Source organism: Acromyrmex echinatior, chromosome 1, assembly GCF_024713525.1.
Source record: "Acromyrmex echinatior isolate Ae372 chromosome 1, ASM2471352v2, whole genome shotgun sequence".
In the NCBI taxonomy this organism is placed as follows: domain Eukaryota; kingdom Metazoa; phylum Arthropoda; class Insecta; order Hymenoptera; family Formicidae; genus Acromyrmex; species Acromyrmex echinatior.
Genome location: NC_141852.1, coordinates 19,485,040 through 19,501,362, shown reverse-complemented (window position 1 = coordinate 19,501,362; position 16,323 = coordinate 19,485,040). Strand labels below are relative to the sequence as shown.

The 16,323-nt window shown below is 26.7% G+C and overlaps 1 protein-coding gene across 7 annotated transcripts in view; it reads left to right on the top strand.

Moving 5' to 3' along the window:
• The window catches only part of LOC105154884 (uncharacterized), a 346,927-nt gene that overhangs the window by 300,391 nt on the left and 30,213 nt on the right, over positions 1–16,323 (top strand). For 2 of the 7 annotated variants that reach the window (XM_087407391.1, XM_087407387.1), the window contains one exon: positions 330–2,896. The exons of 4 other annotated variants lie outside the window; for them this stretch is intronic. In XM_087407391.1, the coding sequence (XP_087263517.1) occupies positions 330–370 (41 nt within the window). In that variant the 3' untranslated portion in view covers positions 371–2,896. Of the gene's footprint in view, positions 1–329; positions 2,897–3,108; positions 3,667–16,323 lie in introns of those variants that run through there. One more of the 7 variants, XM_087407372.1, reaches the window with a different exon arrangement.

Below are 16,323 nucleotides of genomic sequence, written 5' to 3'. Positions count from 1 at the left end.
TATTTTCCTAGTCCTAGTAGTTCTTTTAACAGATTTGCATACTTTTTTAAGTAAACTTATACGTTTATATATATATATATAATTTTATATTTATTTTATAAAAATTTGTTTCATGCGCTAATTCTTAAGAATCTTCTATATCGTTAATCCGTTATGTAATGATTAATTTGAAATGTTATCATTGTTTTGCTTTATGATAAGTTTAATAACAGCGAAATTTTAGAAATAAAAATTATTATAAGATATTAATAAATTTAAAATAATATATTATGTACGTGATAAGAATAATATTTTTTAATATTCATATTGTATTTTTCTTTCTGTTTCAGGTAAGTACCTCAGGCATGTAGAAATGCTGTCTCAAAAATAATTATGCTTTCTAATTTTTGGATGAAAGTGAAGTATAAATACGTATTTTAAGATTGCACGCATATAAATACTAAAAATATGATATTCTTTTCTTTAACATTTCTTGCGAAGTTATGAACGCTAAAAAACATGATAATGTTGTACAACTCTCATCTCAAAAGCTTTCTGAATAAACCAAAGTTCATTGAAATGATTGATAAGAATTTGTCAGCCTAATATACAGTACCGCTGTGAATCGTACGATCCTGTAAGAGAATCTGTCAGAGAAATGTCTTGGCTTGATTCCAAATTCAAAATGCACTTTGTACGGTAAAACCAACAAAGAATTCACGATTGAGCCAAGACGACTGTTCTTCTTTTCCGGACCGACTATCATTAGGTACTAGTAATAGTGAGATCGTAATGTTTCGGTGATATTTAAATGCCTTGCATATTTAGCAATTTGCACCATCTCAAAGCAATTTTCGCCTGAAATACTCTCGAAATTAATTAAGCATTCTGTACAGCAAATTTATAATATATATACATATATATAATATATATACATATATATTATTTTATAGCAAACCGTATGAATAAAATGCAAAGGATTTTTGATATAAAAGATTACATTCTAAAAAAGTAAAATTGCTTATATTATACAAAAATTTTTAGAAATAAAATTATTAGATAAGAATTTTCTTTTTTAATTCAAAATGACTATTCATTTATTAAGGGGTCTCCTATCATTAGAGGATAAAAAAAATTTGATTTTTTTTTTTTTCATAAATCGATCTCTTCGAGAATATAACCCTAAAATTTTAGAGCGAAATTCAAAATCTTTTGATATAAATTCAACGCTTACATATACGGATGCATGGCACGCAAATATAATAAATAATTTAAAAAAAAATTTTTTTTTATTATACAATAGTTCTAAAGTACTCTTAGGACATTTTTTTCTATCTCTTATAGTTTCGATGATATTAATTTCGAAAAAAAAAAAAAGATTTATTTTAGGGAGTGTTTCACCTCTTTAATCTCGAGATAAGCACAAAAAAAATTTTCATGCTCTATAATATATTTAAAGCTCATTAAAATCGGTGAAAATCGGTTCCCTTGTTAGTAGCACAAGAGAAGCGCAAGTAGCTCGTAGAATGGCTCAAATTGCTCAAAATGAATTCCATGAGGAAACTAAAAAATTATTGTATGTCCCTGGAATAACAGATTAGATTTATCCGAGTACTGTAAGTACTCAAGAACAAAATCGAAAACTTCAAACGTGTTTTTCTCGAAATCTGTTTTTCGCATTTTTTTTCAATTTTGTGTACACGATTGAGAAAAATTTTTCCGATCAACTTCTTTTATGACTCGTTAATTAGCTAATAGTCAACCATCCTCGATGAATCTAAAAAGTTAAATAAAAATTAGCATTAACCATTTTTTTGCATACAAACGGCTGTTATCTAGTGAAAATCTAACTTTTTTTTTCAAATTTTCAAAACAAAATTTTAATTTATATATATATATTTTATAATTTTTTTAAGTTTATTTGGGATGATATTCTATAAAAATATTTTTTAATTTTTTTCGGCAAGAATTACAGCTGCTAGGATGCATACAAAATCATAACATCATAACGAAGCGCCAAACTGTTTATATTTTTATTATTTATAATACTTTTTTTTACATAAAAAATTTGTACGTACTCTACAAGAGTTATATTAAAACATATATAAAGTTTGAAATCGATAAACATTAATTCTTTTTGAAACAAAATTACGAAAGATCTTCTTGTTTTCGGTGATTTTCTCCTAATATAGGAGAATTTTCCTAATATAATCACTCTTAATATAATATTACTATTTTATCATTTTCTTTTAAAATAGATTAAATATAATTGTTTTTTTTAGTGAAATTCGGAATATATTAAGACAAATTGTTTTTATCAAGGAGGTTACTTTTCACCCCACCTAGTATAAATTTAAAATTTAAAATTAAATTCTTTATTTTACATCTTTAATTTTAAATTCTTACAAATAGTTATTTAAAATATTATTTGTAAAAAATAAAGTTAATTTTTTTGCAATAAAAGAAAAACTTTGTAGTATCATCAAACATCTATTTAATAAAATATATCATATCACTAAAGCTGCGTAACTGGAAATTTCAACTGGTGGATTTCAACAAAGCAAAATGAAAAGTTTTTATTCAAACGTTTTCAGAATTAGAAATACAAATTTTCTCATTAGAAGACATTTATTGCATAACAGTTTTAAATTCGCTGAATTATTTTGAGAATGCAAACTTTTTAATATAACATTGAATATATTTTTTAATAACATAACATATAATATTATAAAAGAATTATTCTTATTAATTACTCTTATTAATTTTTTGTAAATATAAATATTACATAATAGTATTGTATCTGCACGCTCTTATTAACGTATTTTTTAACATATTTATTATATTGTATTAATTATTTGCTATATAAGAAAAATGGTAAACAAATTTATATTTTTATAAATTGTAAGCCCAAACAAAATATTTTACTTAATAACAATGATATAAATTATAAACTAAAAGAAATAAAGTTATATAATTAAATTTTATCTAGTTCTTGATGTTTATTTATATTCCATAATTCTTTTAAGAAATATGTAAGTGATTAGTCACGAGAATATGGATATTGACAAATATACAAAAATACATACGAAACAAAAATAAAGTAGTGAGACAGATTTTATTTTTCGTTAGATATAAAGAGTTGGATGAAAGATAGAAATATAGCAAGTCACCCGTTAGAAGCGCATATCGAACGAATGTGCAATATCATCAATCAAACGAGGTTTCGGCTTCGACGGACTACAACGAGAATGGCGTCATATGATCCGTAAAATTATTGATGCAGGATGGATGATCTTTCTCATCTCATATGACGGATTGATAGGATGACTTCACTCTTTTATGTCGCATAAGTAACTTTGACATACATCCAATTAAGTTTTTGATATTTACCATCTTATAAGAGATGTCAAGAATTATATAACACATTTATAACACATAAGTAATCTGTCCCAAGCGCTTTTGAATGCATATACAAGCGTTTCATCACGTTCATTAAAGAACTTCTATGCATCCGCAAGCAACTACGAAGTTGAATTGGAATACCAAAACTTGTTTCATATGTCGCAACAGTACACTATGCATAATTTTTGAATGACGAGATTCTCGACAATATACACGAGAAACAATATAAACGATTAACGTTATTGCATTGTACTATTTGTGAAATTATACGAATTGCATCAGCGATTTATACAACTTAATCAACTTTATTCTGCTTTGTTTTTAATTGCTATTATATTTCTAAATTTTATTACAAATATTTAATTAGACCAAAACAACGGCTAATAACAGCTAATAAATTAATATTATATTATACATTATTTTATAGATATATTTACCTAAGTAGTTATTAGATAACATTATAATAATACAAAAATATTTTTTTTCGCATTTAACATTTTAATTTTTACTACAAAAAGTGCATTTTTCTCCCTTTTTCTTTCTTTATTTTATTAGATCTTAATTGCGTAATAATCGGTTTCATATAATGCGTAATATTTTTATTTTCTCTGAAGGACATATTTTCACTGAAATAAATCGATAAGCCGTACATAGCTTTATCTCTTCCACAACGTTTTTATTGTTTTATGTTACATTGTAAAAGATTTATTGAATGATCCTTGTAAATCATTAATTATTGAGAATTATTTGTAATTTTCATCTCCTACTTCTTTCAAATTAAATCCTGAAAGTGGCTCATAAATTGGATTTATTTTTATTTCTAATATTATATAATTTCAAAATTAAAATATATATTTATAAATCTAAATATAATTATACACTTAATATCTTGTATATCAATGGTTTTAATAAAGTAAAATTAATTATTTCGTATTCAAAATATTTTTTAGTTTTATGTTTTAAAATGTTACATTTTCGTAAATTTATTCCAAACGACTACTTCTCAATATATCTATTAAATCAAATTTTAATTACTTGAGTTATTAAAACACATAAATTTATGATCATTTTTATTTTTATAAGACAATTTTATAGGACAATTTTATAGGAAAATAGTTTTTCTCTTTCTTAATTTTGATTTTGATTTAATAATATTACTTTAATTTTAGGTTTTAATATTACTTTCATACAAAATTTAAGAAATTACGTACACTAATGTCCATCATATTGAATGATAGAGTTATATACACATGAAGAATGGATAATATATGTAATTTGTTACAAACTTATTTCTAGGTATACAAATTATGAGATGAGTTTATCTTGTTTGTCTTGTAACTTGCTAATCAGAGAAAATCCAAGGTGTTTATTAGAATTAAGCGTTAAAGTTACATAAATGCTAACAGACGGGCACTTAGCGCTGTATCTCTATCGTAATTAAGAAGGAACATGTTGCGCCCAGGAAGTACACTTCGCTAGAGATAAAATTGGCCGTGTCGCAGCATGTTGTGCCTAGCTATATACACGCATAATATGTTCACATCCATGTTACTTTATAATTTTGTAGCCCGACTTGACAAAGGCATGAAAAAGCAAAACGAAAGAATAATAGTGAATATAAGAGATACAAGTAGCAGAATATTTTCTTAAAAAAAAGGAAATTTTGTGCACTTGTTTAGTTTTCTTTAATTATGTCTGCCTTTGTCAATTATCTATCCCTATTTATTCTATTTCTCAATTTAAATTCAAAATTTGGTAGTTTTTTAATATCTCAATTTTTAAATAGAATAATTTAAATTGTCAAGTAAAAAGGATTCAATTTTTTTAAATGTGTACTTTTTTAATTTATATGTAACAAATAAATAATATTAAGTGAAATAGACTGAGAAATGTTTAAACATAAATCAGAGAGAATAATACCACATTTTACACACACACACACACACACACACATATATATATAATATTTCATCTATTATTATTTTGAGAAAAGTACGCACACACGCACACACATACACACATATATGTAATGCAAAAAGAAAAAGAAGAAATAAATATTAATCACGAATTCATGCTAGAAGCATTTAGAATGGACGAAGTTTAAAGAGAAAAACGAATGCCGGTAGATCTAGTCGACGGGAAAATTTATTTAAACGAAGCCATTCAATAACGACACCTCGACCAAAATTCGCTGTACTGCTCTTTGAATTCCCCACACCCGCGTCAACCCAATCTGGCACTCGACCCATTAATTTTTCAACCAGTCAGCAGTCCACCTTCCGTCACTTCCTTTTTCTTCTTCACGGCTCTCTCCATTCGTTCGTTCCTACGAAGAGGCTTCGTCCACTCAAAGTGTCCCGGAGCACCACTTAGTCGAACCGCCATCGTTGCAGAAATGAATAAAATCCTACCACCTTGGTCTCATCGTTGGACATAATCGATTTGTCGCCAAATATTTTCATCCACAATGAAATTTTAACAATCCGTTTTTATGAATTCAATTAACGCGAAATTTATTGTATTTAGATTTACAATTGAAAAATGGATCGTATCTGCATATTATATTGTAAACATTATTAAAGTAAAAGATCGTTTTAGTTCTTAGCATATTTTTGAGACTTTATATTTAATAGTCGTTACTTTTTTAGTTTTCTTAATAAATGTAATTTAAATCTATTTAAAAAATCTCAAATAGTAAAAGAATATGTACTAAATTTGAAAAATAAAAAAATCTGCTCCCTGACATTAAAAAATACAAAATCGTTTGAACTAAAAAAAAGTACTTCATTACTCAGGGAGCGTCTTGCATATTCACGGTTTCTGCTGACAAATGCGAAAATTACGCGTAGATATTTTGCATTTTATGGAAGTATTAGGTGCGCAATTAAGTTCTCGCTGTTATTTTGATGCAAATGCATCAAAATAACAGCGAGAACTTAGTTGCGCACCTAATATATAAATTAAGTATATTAATGGAAGTATATAAATTAATTATATCAACAGAAAAGACATTGTTATGTATTCAAAACATATTGGAAACACTAACAGCACAATTTTTTGTGTTACACGTTTTTAAACCAAGTACAACATTAATATATGTACTATCTTAACAGGATGGCATATATATTTTTATTAACTATATCACGTGCTGAAACTTATCAACAATTAATAGTTCTTTAAAGGTGAATTTTTTACTACTTTAAATGTGAATTTTTTACTTGCCTGGAATACCGCTGGTATTTCCACTTTCTGCTTCTACTTTTGCTTCATATTTTTTTATGTTTCCCACGAGGCTTATACGATACTTCTTTTTGAGCACCGCTTAATCAGTCTCTATAAACATAAATTTTTAATTTAATAAAATGAAATTATTATGTAGATAGCATACAACTTCGAGCATTTCTATTCTTCGCATACTGTCATTAATTAAATATAAAATATTATTAGGTGTTGGAATTAATTCGTAGCGTTTTTTAATGAAAGAATGTTATTTATTTCACATGAGCATTAAAAAATATTAGGTGTTGGAATTAATTCGTAGCGTTTTTTAATGAAAGAATGTTATTTATTTCACATGAGCATTAAAAAATACATTAATGAAAGTACTTCCCATCACTTGTAAAACGCTACGAATTAATTCCAACACCTAATACTTAATAATTTTTTCAATAACAAATTAAAGTAAAATTAAAGTATGTGTGTATGTGTGTGTATATGTATGTATGTATATATATATATATATATGTGTGTATATAATAAATGTAATCGTATAGATGTTTAATTTTAAAGTAAGAAATATTACTTAAGTGAAACGGTATCGAAAGATTCGAAAACATTGAAATGCATCTCCATTAATTTTTTTATTTCTTTCTGTCCCACCAATCAGTAATACTTGGCAACAACTGAACTAACACAGACAGTGAACACATTGGCACGTATTCAAAATAATCCTTCTTCAAGCAACAGCTTATTCTCTCTTTGTCGAGTCCTTTTATCACCTTTCTGCCATTTCAACCTTTCTCGCATTCAGGTAAATTGTAGACCCGAGTTGGTAAGTTCTCTGCGACGTATAAAGGTGCTATTAGCAGTAATAGCACAGTACCAATACATGTTACACAATATCTGAAGCGGCAATCTAGTCTTTTCAACATCAAACTAAATACATTGATATAATACGTAAAGATGCAATTTACTTTCTTATTATCACTATCTATAATTTATGTCTAATCCAGATTTTTCTTATTTTAAGAAAATTGTTTTAAACGTTATTTTATTGCTTACTGCACAACTTTTTGTTTCTTTAAGCATACATTGTATTTAATAATGTTAATCACGTTGCTTCATCTTTACTTTATCAAAAAATATGAATTATTAAAAAGTAACAGATTTTTTAATTGTATTATTTTTTGTATTATTTTTTGAAATATTGATATTGTTTTTTATTGAAAAAGCTAAAGTAAAAAAAAGTCTTCTTTTTTAAATTAGGAAATTTCTGAAATAAGAGTTTAAGTAGCATTATAAAACATCAAGTAAAGCATAATATAGCGCGAATCTTCTTTTAACAGTTCTATTATTCTTTAGTTTTCACGCATTTGTATGACAACACAAGAAGAATAATGATATAACGTTCTCTACTATCTGTGAATAATATCCGATGAATTCGAAATGATAATCTTTCTCACGAAAAGAATTTCCGAGATAAAAGGTGATTCATTCTCTGGGAGAACTGCAAAGAGAGATAATCTAGTCAATCCGGAGGACGAGGCTTTCGATTGTTCCAATCCCTAGTTTCGTTTAAAATATGCCGTTGAAACGGAATTACCGATTTTATCATACAACACGAATTTATAGCAAAATAATGAATAATCAAAGAGAAATTAATAGATATTACATTATTTTACATATTATGCTGTATAAAATATCTAATTTAAATATACGGAAATCGTTTTATTGATATACATACGGAAAATAGAATAGATATGAATATTAAGATAATTATTAATATATGTATAATAGATGATTCTTGTTTTTAATTATACATTGTATATATTATTAAACTTTAAGAAAAATTTATATTTCATATATTAATCAAATTTAACATAATAATACGAAATATTAGATATTGATATTATCTCATAACTATTGTTATTGTTTTAAGATTCTTATCTATCGTAATCAATTAATAACTGCAATAATTTATTAATCAAGGAGCATTAATTCTATTTATCAAAAGATTATACAATATGTGATTTATCATATATAATAATTTTTAAAATATTTTTTACAAAATAAAGTAAGTAGTGAGTGATATACATAACCATTGAAACGAAAAAATAACCATGCATGCGATAAGATACAGAGTTTCTAAAATATTTTTAAGTAGTGAATCGCTAATTATACACATACTTTCATCGGTAATATTGCTTTTGCGCATATTATATATAATATAAATTATAAATTTAAATTAAATGATATATTAATAATAATAAATGTTATATATATAGTAATAAATTTTGTTAGTTATTATTATTGATAATTTGAACAAGTTTGTTTAATATTCCTATTATTATATATATTAAAATATCTATATAGGATTTTTCTTTCCAGTCATGGTAAGAGAGATTTATAATAAAATCTCAATCGCGCGATATTTTATGAATTTTTGACTGCAGACATATAAAATTTGATATGTTCGATATGCGCTCGATGCTAATTATAACTGTGAAAAAGGAAAAATAGCTGTAGATAATTATTTATTTTTTATTTGTGCCGAGTTATATAAAAAATATCGACGGACAAAAAAGTAGGGTCGCGAACTAATCTTCGTCGAAAAGTTTTTCCGCAGACCTCCTTTTCAACGGACAATCTTAGAAATCACGAACAATCGTCGGTTTCTCAACTAGACGAGAAAAAATAAGCGAACCGAAATATTAAATTGAGAAAATTCAATCTTTTACAAAATCTTTGGACATTTTTCGATATAAATACATTCTGTCATTTGTAAAATTTGTGAATATAGTAAGATATGTATATATTGAGATTAGTAAGAATGTGAACTATTCGATTCTTCCCTTTGTTTCTATTTTTTATTGTGACATGCAAAAATCTATTCTCTTTTTTCTACAATGAAGAAACAAGTCGAAATTGAACATTTTCAAAGGCCTCCGTCGTGTTCACGATGAGAAATGAAGATTGGAGGCGCGAAAACAAGACCAAGGTGGGATCCATTTGTCGAAACCGAAAAAAGCTGGAAAAAATGGTCGAGACTGATGTCCTCTCGTCGGAACATCGATGAAAAATAGTGAAAGCATTCGTGGCGTTATGTGCAGTCGTTGTCGGACAGAAGTGACGAATTGCGATGAATCGATGCTTTTCCAATCATTACTCTGTTGTGAAGACAAAGATAGAACTTTCTTGAAAGAGCTATTTCAAGATATAAAATTCGCAACAATGTGTGTTTATCTCGCATTATATGATACATGTTTAAATATTTAAACTATGTTGCCTTAATATTTTACATATATTATCTATATTATTTTATATAATAATTTAATGAATTTAAAAAACCATACGTTAAACATCAATGAATAAAATATAATACATCTAATTATTCTTATATTTAATTGAATTAGTTTCTTTAATTTTAATTTTGAAAAACTTATATAATTATTTTTCTTTCATTGCAGCAAAAATTCGTAAATAACCGGTGAAAATCCTAAGCGGATTTTCACAGTAGTAAAATTTGAGTTTCATTTCGCTGAGTTTATTGAGTTTATACGCTTTCATTATCATATACTGTTGCAAAAATAAATTACAGTAGCATGTGTATATTAGACAATAGAAAGATAGATATTACGTAGGCAATTTTAGATTTCATTTCCTTGCATCGCCATGTGATCGAAATCTCGGTCGTTTGACCGAGTCGTTTGACTATGTAATAAGCACATTATGAGATACATAATACAACTACCATTCTGCAACTGGTCTTTCGATCATGAAAGCAGAATAATGGGATATGAGTAGCAAAAGCTCCAACAAACTTGCAACCGCGCAAACAGAAAGCAAAGTTTGCCTCTTTATAGCATTCTCTGACACATGCTACGGAATATTTTATTTAAGACAATTTCAGAAAGAGCTCTCTGGGATTGTGCCATTCGTTGCTATTTATTATTTAATAGTATACTTTTATGAAAAATTGGAATTGATTCAATTATGATCGACATTTTAGAAAACAAGTGTTTTTCCCAAGGGAAAATTTGAATTCGAAATGGAATCAACAAGCATTTCTTTTATTCATTTGTTTTACAGAATAAAAGATAAATGGTAAAAGTTACATCAGAGAAAGGTACATGTATATTAACATGTTTTGTCCATAATAAGTACATGAATAATTGCGTAAGCAATTATTTTTAAATGTAAATTATAGTAACTACTGCTGTTTTGCGAAAAAACATTTCTAGCTAAATTTTAAGTAATTACTGTTAATTATATTATATTAAATTATTTTTATTTTATTGAAAATCATTAATTTAAATATCTAATGAGAACAGCTTTTTCATCCTAGGAATCGTATACTTTAACGTATACGAAGTATCTCATTACAATATTACTTCTTGTCACCGAGAAATAAATATATACATTAATAGATAAATAATACAGTGCACTTTAAAGCTTATCATCGTCTTTTCATTTGAATACACAGCTCTCGCACTTGCATTTAATCATACGAACGAATAATTTATAGATGCTAACAAATTATCATGCTTTATATTGCATTGCATGACAAGTATGCTTATACAATGTCACGATATACACACATCGCAAAAAAGAGAAAATGAAATTATCGCAATAATTTTATTTTTTATATCATCATTTTTTATACTACCATTAATCATATAGTACGTTTCAAACATATGAATTTTTAAATTAGTTTTATAAGTACAAGACATGTCAAACATTTGTCATTCCGGGTCATAGCGTCATAGATTCCAATCATTTCTCCAAATTCTGGGTCAATGCATCAGAATGTGCACATAATTCCTATCATTTTGTGCCATTTTTATTGATTTTTATTGATATGTATTCTTATCTTAAGAAAACTGCTGGCATAAACTTTATGTATTACAGCCCGATGTTTAGGATTATCTCTTTAACACAGTATTGTAGCCATAGTATATAAAACAGGCTGATATTACTACATAGACGATCAAAGCGCGCTTGACTTATCTTCATGAAAAATAGTGAGCTAACGCGATATTTCAGGAATTAATCGAGCGTTTATGATAGATCATTTATCAATTTGATTGAAACACAATTTTCAGTATACTCGGTTAAAGTAAATGTTTGTTATTATTTGATTAATAATGTAAGATAGGTAAATATAAATACCTTTTATTTTAATACACTATTTAAAAACAGATAACTTATTACCTATATTGTGCATTTATTACGTGAATTAAAATATGTGAAAAGAAAAAATATATAAAGATTTTATATTACATACTTAATGAAAATATAACCGTTTTCTTTTGTTTGTACAAGACAGCTTTTGCAATCTTATTACTTAGAACATATATGCTACCACGAATTTTATAATTAAATTGAGAAAAATGTTCACATCAGTCTTGTATACGTCGATATCATGCCATGCATTCTATTGGCACTCATAATACTTGAAATCAAGATAATGCTTTTATTATTCATGAATGGAAATGTCAATCAGTAATATTGACAGGCGGTTGCAGTAAAATCCGTTTTTTTCTATGCATTTTCCATGAATAAAATATATTGATATATCATTAGTCAAGAAAATTAATTCGAATCATATTAGATTTCACATTGTTTTAAAAAAAAGTAGTTGACTGCATAACTCAAACATCGTATAATAACTGAACAATTTTTGAAAATCAGTGTGATTAATTAATCCATTGCAGCTATGAAAACTATATCTAATAAGTTCTAAAGTATCCTGTTTGAAGCATAGGATATAAGAATCTTATGACAATTGAGAAAGAAAAATTTTTTATCAAAGTTTTTTATCTCCAATTTAATATAGATTGTAGAACCGTCTAAAATTTTTACCAAACCATTGCTATACAGTCGAGGGTTAATAATTAACACTATTAGAAATGATTTATATACTATTTACATTCTATGTATAAACAACGCGTTTCGATGCTGTATAGCATCAATATAAAAAGCGTGTCATGAACAGCTGTTGGAAATTTTTAGGTTGTTATGTATAGCTATAGACAGTAACCTCAATTTACGAACTGCTCGGTTTTCAAAATAAAAATGCACTTTAGTTGAATGCATTTCATGAAATGTATTTTAGCGAACAATTAACATGTTCACTGCATTCGGCATGCATGACCTACGTTTAACTTATCTTTTACAAATCCAATCTGACCCATTTAAATGCTGAAGATTGATTAAAACTGTATAGATCAATTTCCTGTAAGCAATAGCTGGTACCTATATTTAAAAAATTCCTTAACTAAATAAAAACCTGAAAATTTTGTTTGTGTTAACAAAAAATTTTTCGGATAAAAAAACATTGTTTTATTGCGTCGAAAAAATTGTGCACCCATGTCTATCAATTAGTATATTTACTCGAATGCATTTTGTACAATTCGATTGTTTATTCGCAAATCAATGAAATTGCATTTTAGGGACGTTTGCGGGTAAAATTCAATGACTTCAAAAGCCAATCGACAATGTTCAGTTTATATTTATCGGATGATATTGCGCAGAGATCCGAAATTGCATCGCATGCAGACGACTGCTTTTCGGTCATTCGTCCGTATAATATATTCTAATGGAAACTCAGGCGAAAACGCCAGACAAACAAGCAGCAAAATTACATCTCGCTACCAGAATATAGAAGCGATCGTAATGAAAGGGCCTTTAACGTAACAAATTAGTTCGTATAGATGCTAAAAGTACATAAGCGTTCAACCATATAAATTACGTTATCCTATACGTAAGTAAAGAGTACATAGATATCTGCAGTGTGTTAACTTGATTGTAGCTACATTAGACGCTTACACATGTATGGTGAACACATCAGAACACAAATTATTAGAAAATAAATATATTATTATCTGTGGGTATAGTTTTTACAAATAATTTTTAACAGCAATTTAAGCACAAGAATTGTGCAAAATAGTCCTGTGTCAGACAAACATATCTTTAATTAACGTGAAAAAGTTCTAATTTTATAAATATCATAAATATAATTTATTTACATCATAAAAACGAACGTGGTTATATATTTAAAATGTATAAAAAGAAGAGTATAAGAAACCACCGCACAAGTTATAGTTTGTGATATTTAATTATCATTACATTAATTAAAACATTAAACGGTTCGGCCATCTTCAGTAAATTCATAATATTCTTAAAACGCAGAGTTACATATAGTTGACATTAAATTCAACCGTCGTATGTGATTATATAAACGTGTTCTTTCATATGTGAAGATGCTTCGTATAATAATATTACAACGCCAATTGTCATATCACGAAAAGTGTAGAACGAGAATACTCTTTCTTATGCTCTTCTCTTTATACGTTTTTTTATATAATTTATAGAAAATGTATGTTAAGTTTGCTTATCGTTTTATAAATAATATATTTGAAATCATTAAACATTAAAGTTTACAAATAAAAGGATAACGTTTAATGAATTTTTGTAAGCAAAAACTGTTAAGTGCCAGAAAAATTATTCACTTATTTAATCTCCTTTGCGATCGACGAGGCAAATAATTTTGCTTTCACCGAGTGCTGTACATGGGTCAAGGCGCAATTAGTTATCTCTGCAATATTAAAGACCGCATACTTCTTTTCTTTTTTTTCATATCCACATATACTTTATGATGCAAGGACCAAATATTTTTTAATTTTATTTCTGTGAATTGATGCACAGCTTATTTAAATTTAAAAGAAAAGTTATATCATAAACTTATGCTTTTGAATGTTACATATGTACTGAAAGAAGACATATTAATGACGAAAACTGAAAATGATAGCAAACGTACTGCACTTTCAAGCCATGAAAAACATTGAAATCAGAATTTACCTATACTAATTTTTCTTACAAAAAACAAATTTATTTTGTCAGAAAATAGTTTAACAAATTAATAGTTTAATAAAACCTTGAATCTATTTTGACAATTTTAAGTATTTATAATAAAATTTATTAAAATTGAATATGAGCACAAATCAATCCTATTTCAGTCAAACGTATCAAGAATACTTACAATTTAACAAAATATAATAAGTATAATATGTAGTAAATATGGTTAATGTACAAACTATAAGTCGCAACAAATTTTTAAAATTTTTAATAAATATGTCAATATGTATTAAAATCTAATATAAACTGACATTTTTAAATTTATATAAACATCGTCTGGTTTAACTTATTACATTTATTCAAGAAAATTTATATTCTTAGCTTTGCTGCATATGTATCTGCTACTAGACGCAGGAGTTAAATGTGCGAGAAGGTAGCGAAATTTAGTATTTAATATACATATCAAAAGCCAACGGCTTACCATGCGAGAAATTCGTTCACAGAATTTTCGTTTAGAAGGCCTTTTGCAATTTACGATGCTCCTTCTTTGCCGCGCTATAAATTTCATCCGTTCAGTGCTTTATGTAGAAAAGAGGAAAACTGTGACGACATCGAGAAATTTTAGTGCTTACCTTCACCCATCATTATGCGAAAGTCCATTAAAATGTCCAATCCACATGTTGCTTGCATATATATGTTCATGAATACTCTGACATTTCTACCATGTCGATTTACGACATGCACTTCCCTAATGTCAGCAGCAAGCCGCTTGCTTAAGTGGTTATCGATAACCACAAACGATCGAGATGCTATGAAAGTTTTCGTTGTAACCATATCCGAGTGCTCTATAATACTGTAATAATATATAAAACTGCAAAACAATAAATATCAATCATGTATAAACAAATATATCAATAATGTATATCATCTTTCTTTTTTATTAAAATATAATGCATTAATTTTGTTTTTGTCAATGGAAATAATAAAATTTATTATATTGAATTATAATAAGATAATATTTAAGTCAAATTTACTCATCTGTTTTTTTTTTAATATATCTAAAATGTATTTTGTATTTACTAATTTAATTTGCCAAAAATTCTGCAAAAAATCTTTGCTAAAAACGATTTAATCTTTTAACTGTGTTTTAGAGGATTAAATATAAAATGCCGCAAAATTTAATCTTTTTGTTAATAATATTGTCATACTACAAGAATTTTTAAAAACGCTCGGATTGAAAAAGAACACAGTTAGAAGATTAACGTGAGATGATTATAAATAATTTAATCTGTGTGGTTAATATACATACATATATTGAGTTAAATGCTTCTTGTATATTCAAATTTCAACTTTATTGCTTGAACTTAACTTGCAATTAGTTCGCAAGGCACGCTCTTGAACAAAAAGTAGTTAACTTCATTTTCTATTCAGAAGATGGACAATGCTCTCGCTATTACAATTAAACTACAATACGATAAAAGAAACAATCTTATTTCCGACTAATTATTTCCTCTAGCATATTTTTAGCTAATAATTATGCGGAACTTTTAGACATAACTAATTGAGGACGTCGTCCAATTTATTAATTAAATATTTAAATAATATTATTGAGTATTACTATAGTCATAAATTTTTATTTTAATTAAAAATAAATTATTTTTTATAAAAATTAGTATTGTTGCAATAATATATTGATTTATATTTTCTTGTATATTTTAGAAATTTTATTTATTCATTCAAAGAAATTCTAACACATATAATAGAAAGATATTACGAACAACACAATTTTTGAGTTGAAAAATTTTTTAGTATCTTCTATTAGTTTTACAATAAGAAACAGCGTAAAAGAAAAATCAAAATGCAAAT